At 46.3% G+C, this 18,994-nt stretch overlaps 1 protein-coding gene across 1 annotated transcript in view; it reads left to right on the top strand.

Annotated features, from left to right (window-relative positions):
* The window catches only part of LOC110515635 (TBC1 domain family member 15), an 88,540-nt gene that overhangs the window by 17,399 nt on the left and 52,147 nt on the right, over positions 1 to 18,994 (top strand). The window contains exon 6 of the mRNA XM_036945427.1: positions 10,464 to 10,566. Coding sequence (XP_036801322.1) covers positions 10,464 to 10,566 — 103 coding nt within the window. The remainder of the gene's footprint in view (positions 1 to 10,463; positions 10,567 to 18,994) is intronic.

Below are 18,994 nucleotides of genomic sequence, written 5' to 3'. Positions count from 1 at the left end.
AGTGGTAATGTAGCTGTCCCCTGGCTGTGGTTCAATGTGGAGTGGTAATGTAGCTGTCCCCTGGCTGTTGTTCAATGTGGAGTGGTAATGTTGCCGTCCTCTGCCTGTGGTTCAATGTAGAGTAGTAATGTAGCTGTCCCCTGGCTGTTGTTCAATGTGGAGTGGTAATGTAGCTGTCCCCTGGCTGTTGTTCAATGTGAGGTGGTAATGTACGTGTCCCCTGGCTGTTGTTCAATGTGGAGTAGTAATGTAGCTGTCCTCTGGCTGTGGTTCAATGTAGAGTGGTAATGTAGCTTTCCTCTGGCTGTGGTTCAATGTGGAGTAGTAATGTAGCTATCCTCTGGCTGTGGTTCAATGTAGAGTAGCAATGTAGCTGTCCTCTGGCTGTGGTTCAATGTGGAGTAGTAATGTAGCTGTCCTCTGGCTGTGGTTCAATGTAGAGTGGTAATGTTGCCGTCCTCTGCCTGTTGTTCAATGTGGAGTAGTAATGTAGCTGTCCTCTGGCTGTGGTTCAATGTAGAGTGGTAATGTTGCCGTCCTCTGGCTGTTGTTCAATGTGGAGTAGTAATGTAGCTGTCCTCTGGCTGTGGTTTAATTTAGAGTGGTAATGTAACTGTCCTCTGGCTGTGGTTCAATGTGAGGTGGTAATGTAGCTGTCCTCTGGTTGTCGTTCAATGTAGAGTAGTAATGTAGCTTTCCTCTGGCTGTGGTTTAATGTAGAGTGGTAATGTAGCTGTCCTTTGGCTGTGGTTTAATGTAGAGTGGTAATGTAGCTGTCCTCTGGCTTTGGTTCAATGTAGAGTAGTAATGTAGCTGTCCTCTGGCTGTGGTTCAATGTGGTGTAGTAATGTAGCTGTGGTTCAATGTGGTGTAGTAATGTAGCTGTCCTCTGGCTGTGGTTCAATGTAGAGTAGTAATGTAGCTGTGGTTCAATGTAGAGTAGTAATGTAGCTGTCCTCTGGCTGTGTTTCAATGTAGAGTAGTAATGTAGCTGTCCTCTGGCTGTGGTTCAATGTAGAGTAGTAATGTAGCTGTCCTCTGGCTGTGGTTCAATGTAGAGTGGTAATGTAGCTGTCCTCTGGCTGTGGTTCAATGTAGAGTGGTAATGTAGCTTTCCTCTGGCTGTGGTTCAATGTAGAGTAGTAATGTAGCTGTCCTCTGGCTGTGGTTCAATGTAGAGTGGTAATGTAGCTTTCCTCTGGCTGTGGTTCAATGTAGAGTAGTAATGTAGCTGTCCTCTGGCTGTGGTTCAATGTAGAGTGGTAATGTAGCTTTCCTCTGGCTGTGGTTCAATGTAGAGTAGTAATGTAGCTGTCCTCTGGCTGTGGTTCAATGTAGAGTGGTAATGTAGCTTTCCTCTGGCTTTGGTTCAATGTAGAGTAGTAATGTAGCTGTCCTCTGGCTGTGGTTCAATGTAGAGTAGTGATGTAGCTGTCCTCTGGCTGTGGTTCAATGTAGAGTAGTAATGTAGCTTTCCTCTGGCTGTGGTTCAATGTAGAGTAGTAATGTAGCTTTCCTCTTTCTGTTGTTCAATGTAGAGTGGTAATGTAGCTGTCCTCTGGCTGTGGTTCAATGTGGAGTGGTAATGTTGCCGTCCTCTGGCTGTGGTTCAATGTGGAGTGGTAATGTTGCCGTCCTCTGGCTGTGGTTCAATGTAGAGTTGTACTGAAGAAGGACTTTGATTTCATAATAGCAGTTTGACAGTCGCATTTCCTTCACTCTGTAATTTTCTGCAATTTCTTGGGGATTAATGATGAACCAGTGGAAGCAATTAAAACCAGTGTTCTGAACTATTATTTATACCAAACGTTTTAGGGTCCATTCAGATGGCCACACAGCTCCGTAGGCATTACAGCTCTTCATCATCAACTACACAGCTCCATAGGCATTACAGCTCTTCATCATCAACTACACAACTCCATAGGCATTACAGCTCTTCATCATCAACTACACAATAAGCTAGAAAATAGTTAGCTACGTTACAAACATCGTCAATCTCTGACGTTACTACAATATTTACATCAGCTACGCTACAAACATCTTTAATCTCCAATGTTACCACAATATTTACGTCAGCAACGCTACCAACATCTTTAATCTCTAATGTTACCACAATATTTACGTCAGCTACGTTACAAACATCTTTAATCTCTAATGTTACCACAATATTTACGTCAGCTACGTTACAAACATCTTTAATCTCCAATGTTACCACAATATTTACGTCAGCTACGCTACCAACATCTTTAATCTCCAATGTTACCACAATAAAAAAACAATGACTAGTGTTTGACTTTGAAACGTGTTTTAATGAACATCAAGGCAAGCTTACAACACTGTTCATTCAATTTGTAGTAAATGCTTTATCTAGACTCTTTACATCCACTGGTTCACAAGATGACAGCTTGGTTTTCTGGTTTATTGGAGGACCATACTATAATTTCCATTTAAAATGGACAAAAATATAAATTTTCAGGTAAGAATTTTTCTAAGACTGTCTGGGAGTGATCTAAGTAAGGAGAGGAAAACTAGCTTTTATTGGCAGAGAGGTTTGGAACTCTTTTTGTTATTGGTCCAATTTACCGCATTGTGATGTCACCATGGAAAGCCGACACTCCCGCCCATGCCAACCTGCTAATTAGAAGGTCGTGTGGATATAATTTTTTTTTTCAACTAGTAACTATCAGGAAATAAAACGGATAAAATGTTTTCACTCTTTAACAGTGTTTAGTTTCATCAACTGTTGGACAATATGATATAAAAACACTGAATTTGGACCACACTGGGCCCTTTAAACAACACAAATGCCAATTAATTAAAATGTCAACACTCCATATAGCAAGCTTAATGTATAGCTAGCTAGCTAATGTTAGCTAGTCGGATAGCTTGTTAATGAGTGATTTTCGTAAATGAATGACAAAAAAAAAAATGCATAATCGTTTGTCAAAATATTAACATATTCCTGGTAAATGTACATCATTATTTGCATGATTTGTTATGAAGTTATGAAGACTTATATTTGCTTCCATCCTAGTATAGACATACTCATCCACAGATAAAAGCCCATTACAATCAGCTTTCATTTGTAATCAACCTTTTTCACAAATATCAATACTGAATGTTTCAATGTCACTGAATTGGCACCAGGAGTCTGGAGGAGTTACAGAATGACCCTCCTATTGTTCTTCACTTTGTCATCCTCAACCCGCCTGTCTCTTTCCTCATTTCCTCTCCTGGCCGGAGTGGGAATAGGCCACCAGTTATACCCCTATAAATGGCACCTTATTCCCTAATGAAGTGCACTACTTCATAAAGTACTTTATAGGGAACGGGGTGTCGTTTGGGACGGAGCCACACTCTCTCCTCTGTTTTTAAATGAGCCAAACTGAGCACAGTGGAGTTTATTTGAAATAGCTCTGAATATTAAAATCACAGAGTATATTACAGCTGGCAGAGGTTTTTAATGAGTTGCAAAGCCTTTAACAACTGCTGTGTTGGTTTTCTGGGGCTGCAGGACTATTCAAACAGGCTAATTAACTTTACATCACACTACTGTCCCAAATGTGACCCTATTTATTCCCTATATAGGGCACCTCCTTTAGAAGTAGTGCACTATAAAGGGTATAGGCTGCCATTTTGCCAGATGGCATTTTTTTTTTTTTTTTTTTTTTTTTCATTAGCATCATCGCTAACGGCTACAGAAAGGGGTAGACAAACGGGCGCACACAGACAGGGGCATTCTTGGGATCTGGCCTCTTCCAATCAAAGTTTATTTGTCACGTGTGCCGAATACAACAGGTACATTACATTGAAATGATTACTTACAGTCTCTAACCAACAGTGCAACAAGTTATTAGGTGAAATATAAACAACAGTGAAAAATAACAGTAGAGAGGCTATATACAGTAGAGAGGCTATATACAGTAGAGAGGCTATATACAGTAGAGAGGCTACATACAGTAGAGAGGCTACATACAGTAGAGAGGCTATATACAGTAGAGAGGCTATATACAGTAGAGGTTATATACAGTAGAGAGGCTATATACAGTAGAGAGGCTATATACAGTAGAGGCTATATACAGTAGAGGCTATATACAGTAGAGAGGCTATATACAGTAGAGAGGCTATATACAGTAGAGAGGCTATATACAGTAGAGAGGCTATATACAGTAGAGAGGCTATATACAGTAGAGAGGCTATATACAGTAGAGAGGCTATATACAGTAGAGAGGCTATATACAGTAGAGAGGCTATATACAGTAGAGAGGCTATATACAGTAGAGAGGCTATATACAGTAGAGAGGCTATATACAGTAGAGGCTATATACAGTAGAGAGGCTATAAACAGTAGAGGCTATAAACAGTAGAGGCTATAAACAGTAGAGGCTCTATACAGTAGAGGCTCTATACAGTAGAGGCTCTATACAGTAGGGGCTATATACAGTAGAGAGGCTATATACAGTAGAGAGGCTATATACAGTAGAGAGGCTATATACAGTAGAGAGGCTATATACAGCAGAGAGGCTATATACAGTAGAGAGGCTCTATACAGACACCGGTTAGTCAGGCTGATTGAGGTAGTATGTACATGTAGACTCTGCATATATGATGAACAGAGAGTAGCAGTAGAGTGAAAGAGGGGGTGGCGGGACACAATGCAGATAGCCCCGTTAGCCAATGTGCAGGAGCACTGGTTGGTCGGGCCAATTGAGGTTGTATGTACATGAATGTGTAGTTAAAGTGATTATGCATATATGATAAACAGAGTAGCAGCAGCGTAAAAGAGGGGTTGGGGGGGGCACAATATGCAAATAGTTCAGGTAGCCATTTGTTTACCTGTTCAGGAGTCTTATGGCTTGGGGGTAAAAACTGTTGAGAAGCCTTTTTGTCCTAGACTTGGCACTCCGGTACCACTTGCCATGCGGTAGTAGAGGGAACAGTCTATGACTGGGGTGGCTGGGGTCTTTGACCATTTTTAGGACCTTCCTCTGACACCGCCTATTATATAGGTCCTGGATGGCAGGCAGCTTAGCCCCAGTGATGTACTGGGCCATACGCACTACCCTCTAGTGCGGTCGGAGGCCGAGCAGTGATGCAACCAGTTGTCGATGTTGCAGCTGTAGAACATTTTGGGGATCTGAGGACCCACGACAAATCTTCAGGAAGTTGAAGGAATCTATTCTTCTTTTGTTTCCTTTTATGATCATCTTTGGAAAATTATAGAATTTTCTAATAAGTTAATCACATTTAGGTGATGTCCTGCTACCTTCAATACATTTAGGTGATGTCCTGCTAGCTTCAATACATTTAGGTGATGTCCTGCTAGCTTCAATACATTTAGGTGATGTCCTACTAGCTTCAACACATTTAGGTGATGTCCTGCTACCTTCAATACATTTAGGTGATGTCCGACTAGTTTCAACACATTTAGGTGATGTCCTGCTAGCTTCAATACATTTAGGTGATGTCCTACTAGCTTCAATACATTTAGGTGATGTCCTGCTAGCTTCAATACATTTAGGTGATGTCCTGCTAGCTTCAGTACATTTAGGTGATGTCCTGCTAGCTTCAATACATTTAGGTGATGTCCTGCTAGCTTCAATACATTTAGGTGATGTCCTGCTAGCTTCAATACATTTAGGTGATGTCCTACTAGCTTCAATACATTTAGGTGATGTCCTGCTACCTTCAATACATTTAGGTGATGTCCTGCTACCTTCAATACATTTAGGTGATGTCCTGCTACCTTCAATACATTTAGGTGATGTCCTGCTACCTTCAATACATTTAGGTGATGTCCTGCTAGCTTCAATACATTTAGGTGATGTCCTGCTACCTTCAATACATTTAGGTGATGTCCTGCTAGCTTCAATACATTTAGGTGATGTCCTGCTAGCTTCAATACATTTAGGTGATGTCCTGCTAGCTTCAATACATTTAGGTGATGTCCTGCTACCTTCAATACATTTAGGTGATGTCCTGCTAGCTTCAATACATTTAGGTGATGTCCTGCTAGCTTCAATACATTTAGGTGATGTCCTGCTAGCTTCAATACATTTAGGTGATGTCCTGCTAGCTTCAATACATTTAGGTGATGTCCTGCTAGCTTCAATACATTTAGGTGATGTCCTGCTAGCTTCAATACATTTAGGTGATGTCCTGCTAGCTTCAATACATTTAGGTGATGTCCTGCTAGCTTCAATACATTTAGGTGATGTCCTGCTAGCTTCAATACATTTAGGTGATGTCCTGCTAGCTTCAGTACATTTAGGTGATGTCCTACTAGCTTCAATACATTTAGGTGATGTCCTGCTAGCTTCAATACATTTAGGTGATGTCCTGCTAGCTTCAACACATTTAGGTGATGTCCTGCTAGCTTCAATACATTTAGGTGATGTCCTACTAGCTTCAATACATTTAGGTGATGTCCTGCTAGCTTCAATACATTTAGGTGATGTCCTGCTAGCTTCAATACATTTAGGTGATGTCCTGCTAGCTTCAATACATTTAGGTGATGTCCTGCTAGCTTCAGTACATTTAGGTGATGTCCTGCTAGCTTCAATACATTTAGGTGATGTCCTGCTAGCTTCAATACATTTAGGTGATGTCCTGCTAGCTTCAATACATTTAGGTGATGTCCTGCTACCTTCAATACATTTAGGTGATGTCCTGCTACCTTCAATACATTTAGGTGATGTCCTACTAGCTTCAATACATTTAGGTGATGTCCTGCTACCTTCAATACATTTAGGTGATGTCCTGCTACCTTCAATACATTTAGGTGATGTCCTGCTAGCTTCAATACATTTAGGTGATGTCCTGCTAGCTTCAATACATTTAGGTGATGTCCTGCTAGCTTCAATACATTTAGGTGATGTCCTGCTAGCTTCAATACATTTAGGTGATGTCCTGCTAGCTTCAATACATTTAGGTGATGTCCTGCTAGCTTCAATACATTTAGGTGATGTCCTGCTACCTTCAATACATTTAGGTGATGTCCTGCTACCTTCAATACATTTAGGTGATGTCCTACTAGCTTCAATACATTTAGGTGATGTCCTGCTACCTTCAATACATTTAGGTGATGTCCTGCTACCTTCAATACATTTAGGTGATGTCCTACTAGCTTCAATACATTTAGGTGATGTCCTACTAGCTTCAATACATTTAGGTGATGTCCTGCTAGCTTCAATACATTTAGGTGATGTCCTACTAGCTTCAATACATTTAGGTGATGTCCTGCTACCTTCAACACATTTAGGTGATGTCCTGCTAGCTTCAATACATTTAGGTGATGTCCTACTAGCTTCAATACATTTAGGTGATGTCCTGCTACCTTCAACACATTTAGGTGATGTCCTGCTAGCTTCAATACATTTAGGTGATGTCCTGCTAGCTTCAACACATTTAGGTGATGTCCTACTAGCTTCAATACATTTAGTTGATGTCCTGCTAGCTTCAATACATTTAGTTGATGTCCTGCTAGCTTCAATACATTTAGTTGATGTCCTGCTAGCTTCAATACATTTAGTTGATGTCCTGCTAGCTTCAATACATTTAGTTGATGTCCTGCTAGCTTCAATACATTTAGGTGATGTCCTGCTAGCTTCAATACATTTAGGTGATGTCCTGCTAGCTTCAATACATTTAGGTGATGTCCTACTAGCTTCAATACATTTAGGTGATGTCCTACTAGCTTCAATACATTTAGGTGATGTCCTACTAGCTTCAATACATTTAGGTGATGTCCTACTAGCTTCAATACATTTAGGTGATGTCCTACTAGCTTCAATACATTTTAGGTGATGTCCTACTAGCTTCAATACATTTAGGTGATGTCCTGCTAGCTTCAAAACATTTAGGTGATGTCCTGCTAGCTTCAATACATTTAGGTGATGTCCTGCTAGCTTCAATACATTTAGGTGATGTCCGACTAGCTTCAAAACATTTAGGTGATGTCCGACAAGCTTCAACACATTTAGGTGATGTCCTGCTACCTTCAACACATTTAGGTGATGTCCTGCTAGCTTCAATACATTTAGGTGATGTCCTGCTACCTTCAACACATTTAGGTGATGTCCTGCTAGCTTCAATACATTTAGGTGATGTCCTGCTAGCTTCAACACATTTAGGTGATGTCCTGCTAGCTTCAATACATTTAGGTGATGTCCTGCTAGCTTCAAAACATTTAGGTGATGTCCGACTAGCTTCAACACATTTAGGTGATGTCCTACTAGCCTCAATACATTTAGGTGATGTCCGACTAGCTTCAGCACATTTAGGTGATGTCCGACTAGCTTCAGCACATTTAGGTGATGTCCGACTAGCTTCAGTACATTTAGGTGATGTCCTACTAGCTTCAATACATTTAGGTGATGTCCGACTAGCTTCAGTACATTTAGGTGATGTCCGACTAGCTTCAACACATTTAGGTGATGTCCGACTAGCTTCAGTACATTTAGGTGATGTCCTACTAGCTTCAACACATTTAGGTGATGTCCGACTAGCTTCAGTACATTTAGGTGATGTCCGACTAGCTTCAACACATTTAGGTGATGTCCGACTAGCTTCAATACATTTAGGTGATGTCCGACTAGCTTCAGTACATTTAGGTGATGTCCTGCTAGCTTCAACACATTTAGGTGATGTCCTGCTAGCTTCAATACATTTAGGTGATGTCCTGCTAGCTTCAATACATTTAGGTGATGTCCTGCTAGCTTCAATACATTTAGGTGATGTCCTGCTAGCTTCAGTACATTTAGGTGATGTCCTACTAGCTTCAACACATTTAGTTGATGTCCTACTAGCTTCAATATATTTAGGTGATGTCCTGCTAGCTTCAACACATTTAGGTGATGTCCTACTAGCTTCAACACATTTTGTTGATGTCCTACTAGCTTCAATACATTTAGGTGATGTCCTGCTAGCTTCAACACATTTAGGTGATGTCCTACTAGCTTCAATACATTTAGGTGATGTCCGACTAGCTTCTGTAGTTAAATGTTTTAATATTGTTTACTTCTGTTTTAATGTCTGGATCCCGTCCGCGTTCTCCACCAAGCAGATCTTTCTGGGACCCTACATTTGGGACGCAGCCCCTGTTTGAACCCACTGTATGATATGCGTAACGCTAGTCACTGAGCCTACCTACTATAGTACAGGGATGTTGATGAACTAAGTGTGTTAGTGTTTCCTCCTGCAGCAGACGGTGTTTCCTGTGCTACGCCCCGATGTGAAGCAACCGTTGTCAGACATGGTGGTTTTTTTACGTGTTACATGTTTAGTCTGTTAAAGAGTCCCTATTCAATTTCCATGAAAAATCAATAGAGCTCTTCAATAATTCATGGAGGAACAAGTCCTAGTGGGGATCATCTTAACCATAGAAAAGACTCTTCCCAAATGGCAGCCTGTTTCCTATTTAGTGCACTACTTTTAACCAGAGCCCTGTGGACTTTGAAGGGAATACGGTGCGATTTGGGACACAGTCACTGGCTGTGGGGCTGTTAGCACTAGAAGTAGTCTACTCCACACATCAGCCAGACACTAACAACACACAGTTAAGGCCTGTGATATCAGCCAGACACTAACAACACACAGTTAAGACCTGTGATATCAGCCAGACACTAACAACACACAGTTAAGGCCTGTGATATCAGCCAGACACTAACAACACACAGTTAAGGCCTGTGATATCAGCCAGACACTAACAACACACAGTTAAGACCTGTGACTTGTAGTCGTCTACAGGGTGGATCTGAGTACAGCTTAGTGAAGGACTGTTAAGTGATTGTCACAATATTGGTTTCTGTAGTGGCAGAATCCAATACTGGACAAGCTTGTTCCCTGAGACCAGAGACTCTCTGAGCTCTTCCAGACAAGCTTGTTCCCTGAGACCAGAGACTCTCTGAGCTTATCTTCCAGACACGCTTGTTCCCTCAGACCAGAGACTCTCTGAGCTCCTCTTCCAGACAAGCTTGTTTCCTGAGACCAGAGACTCTCTGAGCTTATCTTCCAGACAAGCTTGTTCCCTCAGACCAGAGACTCTCTGAGCTCCTCTTCCAGACAAGCTTGTTTCCTGAGACCAGAGACTCTCTGAGCTTCTCTTCCAGACAAGCTTGTTCCCAGAGACCCAACTTTCACTGGGGGCTGTGGGATTTTATGATTGGAAAGTGATACAAAAAGAAGCAACAGTGTTCTTTAGGACCGCGCGGACGCCTCCGAGCGGTCGGGTTGAATGTTTGGAGTGTTTATCCGACTGGAAAAATAATAATAATTATGTCACCCCCCCCCCCACACTTCTAAAACCAAAGTTGTGGCCCTGAAACCACCGACTCTTGGACTCGTCTCATGATCAGTCCATGACACAGACACTCTGAGGCTTGAACTTTCCTCCTCTGTTCTCTGTCATATCGCACTTATTCTTATTTCTCTTTCTCTCTCTCTCTTTCTGTCCTCCCTATTAGGTCTACCACAGATGCCTCCCTCCTCCAGGTCAGCCCCCACAGCAGAGCTCTGTCCCAGTCCTTTGAGAACCTGCTAGATGATGCCACCTTCGGACTTATTACGGTACAACCTGCACACCCTAGTGTCCACCTGCCTCCTCACACCCTAGTGTCCACCTGCCCCCTCACACCCTAGTGTCCACCTGCCTCCTCACACCCTAGTGTCCACCTGCCTCCTCACACCCTAGTGTCCACCTGCCCCCTCACACCCTAGTGTCCACCTGCCCCCTCACAACCTAGTGTCCACCTGCCCCCTCACAACCTAGTGTACACCTGCCCCCTCACACCATAGTGTACACCTGCCCCCTCACACCCTAGTGTACACCTGCCCCCTCACACCCTAGTGTACACCTGCCCCCTCACAACCTAGTGTACACCTGCCCCCTCACACCCTAGTGTACACCTGCCCCCTCACACCCTAGTGTACACCTGTCTCCTCACGCCCTAGTGTACACCTGTCTCCTCACGCCCTAGTGTACACCTGCCCCCTCACGCCCTAGTGTACACCTGCCCCCTCACACCCTAGTGTACACCTGCCTCCTCACACCCTAGTGTACACCTGCCCCCTCACACCCTAGTGTACACCTGCCTCCTCACAACCTAGTGTACACCTGCCTCCTCACACCCTAGTGTACACCTGCCCCCTCACACCCTAGTGTACACCTGTCTCCTCACAACCTAGTGTACACCTGCCTCCTCACACCCTAGTGTCCACCTGCCCCCTCACACCCTAGTGTCCACCTGCCCCCTCACACCCTAGTGTACACCTGCCTCCTCACACCCTAGTGTACACCTGTCCCCTCACACCCTAGTGTACACCTGTCCCCTCACACCCTAGTGTACACCTGTCCCCTCACACCCTAGTGTACACCTGCCTCCTCACACCCTAGTGTACACCTGCCTCCTCACACCCTAGTGTACACCTGCCTCCTCACACCCTAGTGTACACCTGCCCCCTCACACCCTAGTGTACACCTGCCCCCTCACACCCTAGTGTACACCTGCCCCCTCACACCCTAGTGTACACCTGTCTCCTCACACCCTAGTGTCCACCTGCCCCCTCACAACCTAGTGTCCACCTGCCCCCTCACAACCTAGTGTACACCTGCCCCCTCACACCCTAGTGTACACCTGCCTCCTCACGCCCTAGTGTACACCTGCCCCCTCACACCCTAGTGTACACCTGCCCCCTCACACCCTAGTGTACACATGCCCCCTCACACCCTAGTGTACACCTGCCCCCTCACACCCTAGTGTACACCTGCCCCCTCACACCCTAGTGTCCACCTGCCCCCTCACACCCTAGTGTCCACCTGCCCCCTCACACCCTAGTGTACACCTGCCCCCTCACACCCTAGTGTACACCTGCCCCCTCACGCCCTAGTGTACACCTGCCCCCTCACGCCCTAGTGTACACCTGCCCCCTCACGCCCTAGTGTACACCTGCCCCCTCACGCCCTAGTGTACACCTGCCCCCTCACGCCCTAGTGTACACCTGCCTCCTCACGCCCTAGTGTACACCTGCCTCCTCACGCCCTAGTGTACACCTGCCCCCTCACGCCCTAGTGTACACCTGCCCCCTCACACCCTAGTGTACACCTGCCCCCTCACACCCTAGTGTACACCTGCCCCCTCACACCCTAGTGTACACCTGCCCCCTCACACCCTAGTGTACACCTGCCCCCTCACACCCTAGTGTACACCTGCCCCCTCACACCCTAGTGTACACCTGCCCCCTCACACCCTAGTGTACACCTGCCCCCTCACACCCTAGTGTACACCTGCCCCCTCACACCCTAGTGTACACCTGCCCCCTCACACCCTAGTGTACACCTGCCCCCTCACACCCTAGTGTACACCTGCCTCCTCACGCCCTAGTGTACACCTTCCCCCTCACGCCCTAGTGTACACCTGCCCCCTCACGCCCTAGTGTACACCTGCCCCCTCACGCCCTAGTGTACACCTGCCTCCTCACGCCCTAGTGTACACCTGCCCCCTCACACCCTAGTGTTCACCTGCCCCCTCACACCCTAGTGTACACCTGTCCCCTCACACCCTAGTGTACACCTGCCCCCTCACACCCTAGTGTACACCTGCCCCCTCACACCCTAGTGTACACCTGCCCCCTCACACCCTAGTGTACACCTGCCTCCTCACACCCTAGTGTACACCTGCCTCCTCACACCCTAGTGTACACCTGCCCCCTCACACCCTAGTGTACACCTGCCCCCTCACACCCTAGTGTACACCTGCCCCCTCACACCCTAGTGTACACCTGTCTCCTCACACCCTAGTGTCCACCTGCCCCCTCACAACCTAGTGTCCACCTGCCCCCTCACAACCTAGTGTACACCTGCCCCCTCACACCCTAGTGTACACCTGCCTCCTCACGCCCTAGTGTACACCTGCCCCCTCACACCCTAGTGTACACCTGCCCCCTCACACCCTAGTGTACACATGCCCCCTCACACCCTAGTGTACACCTGCCTCCTCCCAGCCGGCCCCTGTACGGCCTCCTCCCAGCCGGCCCCTGTACGGCCTCCTCCCAGCCGGCCCCTGTACGGCCTCCTGCCAGCCGGCCCCTGTACGGCCTCCTCCCAGCCGGCCCCTGTACGGCCTCCTCCCAGCCGGGCCCTGTACGGCCTCCTCCCAGCCGGGCCCTGTACGGCCTCCTCCCAGCCGGGCTCTGTACGACCTCCTCCCAGCCGGCCCCTGTACGGCCTCCTCCCAGCCGGGCCCTGTACGGCCTCCTCCCAGCCGGGCTCTGTACGGCCTCCTCCCAGCCAGGCTCTATACTGTCTCAGGGTTCACAGAACAACTCTGCTGTTATTTTAATGAGTTTGTTCTGAGCAGGGCAGTGACTTAATGAGAGCAGCACATTTGTTGGTTTGTTTTATGAGGACTCTCTGAAAGCCTGGGTAGGAGAAATGAACTGTGTCCCAAATGGCACCCTATCCCCTTTATAGTCCATAGGGCTCTGGACTAAAGCAGTGCACTAAATAGGGAATAGGCCTCTGGTCTAAAGTAGTGCACTATATAGGGAATAGGGCTCTGGTCTAAAGTAGTGCACTATATAGGGAATAGGGCCCTGGTCTAAAGTAGTGCACTATATAGGGAATAGGGCTCTGGTCTAAAGTAGTGCACTATATAGGGAATAGGGCTCTGGTCTAAGGTAGTGCACTATATAGGGAATAGTGCTCTGGTCTAAAGTAGTGCACTATATTGGGAATAGGGCTCTGGACTAAAGTAGTGCACTATATAGGGAATAGGGCTCTTGTCTAAAGTAGTGCACTATATAGGGAATAGGGCTCTGGACTAAAGTAGGGGGGGGGTACATGCTCGGAATAGAGGAGAACTGGGTAATAAAAGGGGGGGTACATGCTCTGAATAGGGGAGAATTGGGTAATAAAGGGGGGGGGGGGGGGGTACATGCTCTGAATAGAGGAGAACTGGGTAATAAAGGGGGGGGCACATGCTCTGAATAGGGGAGAATTGGGTAAAAAAGGGGGGGGGGGAGTACATGCTCTGAATAGAGGAGAACTGGGTAATAAGGGGGGGGGGGTACAGGGGGGGGTACATGCTCTGAATAGGGGAGAACTGGGTAATAAAGGGGGGGGGGGGGGTACATGCTCTGAATAGGGGAGAACTGGGTAATAAAGGGGGGGGGGGGGTACATGCTCTGAATAGAGGAGAACTGGGTAATAAAGGGGGGGGGGGTACATGCTCTGAATAGAGGAGAACTGGGTAATAAAGGGGGGGGGGGTACATGCTCTGAATAGGGGAGAACTGGGTAATAAAGGGGGCGGGGTTACAGGGGGGGTGGGTACACGCTCTGAATAGAGGAGAACTGGGTAAAAAGGGGGGGGGGGGGGTACATGCTCTGAATAGAGGAGAACTGGGTAATAAAGGGGGGGGGTTACAGGGGGGGGGGGGGGGTACATGCTCTGAATAGGGGAGAACTGGGTAATAAAGGGGGGGGGGGGGGTACATGCTCTGAATAGAGGAGAACTGGGTAATAAGGGGGGGGGGGGGGGTACATGCTCTGAATAGGGGAGAACTGGGTAATAAGGGGGGGGGTACATGCTCTGAATAGGGGAGAACCGGGTAATAAAGGGGGGGGGTACATGCTCTGAATAGAGGAGAACTGGGTAATAAAGGGGGGGGGGGTACATGATCTGAATAGAGGAGAACTGGGTAATAAAGGGGGGGGGGGGGTACATGCTCTGAATAGAGGAGAACTGGGTAATAAACTTTTGTACGCCATCAGCACCAGGCTACATGGCCAGCGGACAGAGGGAATAGTTGGCAGGAGTTGTTTTTTAGGTCGCCTCGGGGACTTTTAATTGCGTATCATTTATCTATTGTCCTTCTCGTTGACATTTTGACTCTTGTAATAAAAATCATTTTTTTTCCTGTTAGAAATAGAACCTCTGTCCAGGTCTCAGTGTTATCCTTTATAATTAAAAGTGGGCCGTGCCTCTGCTCCCTCCCAACCAACCGGGGGCATGTTTTTAACAGCCTCTGGTAATGCATTGTGGGCTGATAACAGGCCTAACTGTGGTGGTACATTTGTTTTAGATCCCGACTGTGTTATGGAATAGCAGCGACATCTCATAGACATTAGCTTGGCTGCCTGTCTGAGTGAGAGTACTGTACTCATTATCATTAAGGTTCAGGGTGCCTCCCTCCCGGCCCAGCCTCCTCTCTCCTGCTCTATATCGGTATTACAGGAGCCATTTAGTAGAGCAGGGATTGTGGAGGAGAAGCTAATGAGCCTTGACTTGCTAATAACATTGGGTGGCCTCTCTTCTCAAAAGGGGTTAACGCTGCTCAAGTATTGTTTTCTAATGTGACTCGTAAAAAAATATCCAATTGCAAAGATGAATGAGCAACGTCTCAGCCGGCCGGTAACCAACAGTCGGGAGAAATAGATTGGCCTCTTTTCTGTCTTTGATTCCTGTGGTACTTTTTGTGGCGAGAGTTAAAAAAAAAAAAAAAATGTTTAAGAGGCCTTGAAAAGCATTAGTTTTCTTGGTGATGTGATATAGTTGGCTTTTACTTCTTCGTAGTAAGAGTACGCAGTGTGGAGAGTTGAAAGTGTACGAGTACGCAGTGTGGAGAGTTGAAAGTGTACGAGTACGCAGTGTGGAGGGTTGAAAGTGTACGAGTACGCAGTGTGGACAGTTGAAAGTGTAAGAGTACGCAGTGTGGAGGGTTGAAAGTGTAAGAGTACGCAGTCTGGTCAGTTGAAAGTGTAAGAGTACTCGGTGTGGAGAGTTGAAAGTGTAAGAGTACTCGGTGTGGAGAGTTGAAAGTGTAAGAGTACGCAGTGTGGAGAGTTGAAAGTGTACGAGTACGCAGTGTGGAGAGTTGAAAGTGTACGAGTACGCAGTGTGGAGAGTTGAAAGTGTACGAGTACGCAGTGTGGAGAGTTGAAAGTGTAAGAGTACGCAGTCTGGTCAGTTGAAAGTGTAAGAGTACGCAGTCTGGTCAGTTGAAAGTGTACGAGTACGCAGTGTGGAGAGTTGAAAGTGTACGAGTACGCAGTGTGGAGAGTTGAAAGTGTACGAGTACGCAGTGTGGACAGTTGAAAGTGTAAGAGTACGCAGTGTGGAGAGTTGAAAGTGTAAGAGTACGCAGTGTGGACAGTTGAAAGTGTAAGAGTACGCAGTCTGGTCAGTTGAAAGTGTAAGAGTACGCAGTGTGGAGAGTTGAAAGTGTACGAGTACGCAGTGTGGACAGTTGAAAGTGTAAGAGTACGCAGTGTGGAGAGTTGAAAGTGTAAGAGTACGCAGTGTGGACAGTTGAAAGTGTAAGAGTACGCAGTCTGGTCAGTTGAAAGTGTAAGAGTACGCAGTGTGGAGAGTTGAAAGTGTACGAGTACGCAGTGTGGAGAGTTGAAAGTGTACGAGTACGCAGTGTGGACAGTTGAAAGTGTAAGAGTACGCAGTGTGGAGAGTTGAAAGTGTAAGAGTACGCAGTGTGGAGCGTTGAAAGTGTAAGAGTACGCAGTGTGGAGAGTTGAAAGTGTACGAGTACGCAGTGTGGAGAGTTGAAAGTGTACGAGTACGCAGTGTGGACAGTTGAAAGTGTAAGAGTACGCAGTGTGGACAGTTGAAAGTGTAAGAGTACGCAGTGTGGAGCGTTGAAAGTGTAAGAGTACTCGGTGTGGAGCGTTGAAAGTGTAAGAGTACTCGGTGTGGAGAGTTGAAAGTGTAAGAGTACGCGGTGTGGAGAGTTGAAAGTGTAAGAGTACGCGGTGTGGACAGTTGAAAGTGTACGAGTACGCAGTGTGGACAGTTGAAAGTGTAAGAGTACGCAGTGTGGAGAGTTGAAAGTGTACGAGTACGCAGTGTGGACAGTTGAAAGTGTACGAGTATGCAGTGTGGACAGTTGAAAGTGTAAGAGTACGCAGTGTGGAGAGTTGAAAGTGTAAGAGTACGCAGTGTGGACAGTTGAAAGTGTACGAGTACGCAGTGTGGAGAGTTGAAAGTGTACGAGTACGCAGTGTGGAGAGTTGAAAGTGTACGAGTACGCAGTGTGGACAGTTGAAAGTGTACGAGTACGCAGTCTGGACAGTTGAAAGTGTACGAGTACGCAGTGTGGACAGTTGAAAGTGTACGAGTACGCAGTGTGGAGAGTTGAAAGTGTAAGAGTACACAGTGTGGAGAGTTGAAAGTGTAAGAGTACGCAGTGTGGAGAGTTGAAAGTGTAAGAGTACGCAGTGTGGAGAGTTGAAAGTGTAAGAGTACGCAGTGTGGAGAGTTGAAAGTGTACGAGTACGCAGTGTGGAGAGTTGAAAGTGTACGAGTACGCAGTGTGGACAGTTGAAAGTGTAAGAGTACCCAGTGTGGAGAGTTGAAAGTGTAAGAGTACGCAGTGTGGAGCGTTGAAAGTGTAAGAGTACTCGGTGTGGAGAGTTGTAAGAGTACGCAGTGTGGACAGTTGAAAGTGTAAGAGTACGCAGTGTGGAGAGTTGAAAGTGTACGAGTACGCAATGTGGACAGTTGAAAGTGTACGAGTACGCAGTGTGGAGAGTTGAAAGTGTACGAGTACGCAGTGTGGACAGTTGAAAGTGTAAGAGTACGCAGTGTGGAGAGTTGAAAGTGTAAGAGTACGCAGTGTGGACAGTTGAAAGTGTAAGAGTACGCAGTCTGGTCAGTTGAAAGTGTAAGAGTACGCAGTGTGGAGAGTTGAAAGTGTAAGAGTACGCAGTCTGGACAGTTGAAAGTGTAAGAGTACGCAGTGTGGAGAGTTGAAAGTGTAAGAGTACGCAGTGTGGACAGTTGAAAGTGTACGAGTACGCAGTGTGGAGAGTTGAAAGTGTAAGAGTACGCAGTGTGGACAGTTGAAAGTGTAAGAGTACGCAGTGTGGAGAGTTGAAAGTGTACGAGTATGCAGTGTGGACAGTTGAAAGTGTACGAGTACGCAGTGTGGGCAGTTGAAAGTGTAAGAGTACGCAGTGTGGACAGTTGAAAGTGTACGAGTACGCAGTGTGGAGAGTTGAAAGTGTACGAGTACGCAGTGTGGACAGTTGAAAGTGTACGAGTACGCAGTGTGGACAGTTGAAAGTGTAAGAGTACGCAGTGTGGAGAGTTGAAAGTGTAAGAGTACGCAGTGTGGACAGTTGAAAGTGTAAGAGTACGCAGTCTGGTCAGTTGAAAGTGTAAGAGTACGCAGTGTGGAGAGTTGAAAGTGTAAGAGTACGCAGTCTGGACAGTTGAAAGTGTAAGAGTACGCAGTGTGGAGAGTTGAAAGTGTAAGAGTACGCAGTGTGGACAGTTGAAAGTGTACGAGTACACAGTTGAAAGTGTAAGAGTACGCAGTGTGGACAGTTGAAAGTGTAAGAGTACGCAGTGTGGAGAGTTGAAAGTGTACGAGTATGCAGTGTGGACAGTTGAAAGTGTACGAGTACGCAGTGTGGACAGTTGAAAGTGTAAGAGTACGCAGTGTGGACAGTTGAAAGTGTACGAGTACGCAGTGTGGAGAGTTGAAAGTGTAAGAGTACGCAGTGTGGACAGTTGAAAGTGTAAGAGTACGCAGTGTGGAGAGTTGAAAGTGTACGAGTACGCAGTGTGGACAGTTGAAAGTGTACGAGTACGCAGTGTGGACAGTTGAAAGTGTACGAGTACGCAGTCTGGACAGTTGAAAGTGTACGAGTACGCAGTGTGGAGAGTTGAAAGTGTACGAGTACGCAGTGTGGAGAGTTGAAAGTGTACGAGTACGCAGTGTGGACAGTTGAAAGTGTACGAGTACGCAGTGTGGACAGTTGAAAGTGTAAGAGTACGCAGTGTGGAGAGTTGAAAGTGTACGAGTACGCAGTGTGGAGAGTTGAAAGTGTACGAGTACGCAGTGTGGAGAGTTGAAAGTGTACGAGTACGCAGTGTGGAGAGTTGAAAGTGTAAGAGTACGCAGTGTGGACAGTTGAAAGTGTACGAGTACGCAGTGTGGAGAGTTGAAAGTGTACGAGTACGCAGTGTGGACAGTTGAAA

The sequence above is a fragment of the Oncorhynchus mykiss genome, chromosome 15 (assembly GCF_013265735.2).
Source record: "Oncorhynchus mykiss isolate Arlee chromosome 15, USDA_OmykA_1.1, whole genome shotgun sequence".
Taxonomy (NCBI): domain Eukaryota; kingdom Metazoa; phylum Chordata; class Actinopteri; order Salmoniformes; family Salmonidae; genus Oncorhynchus; species Oncorhynchus mykiss.
This window is presented reverse-complemented; position numbering and strand designations above follow the sequence as displayed.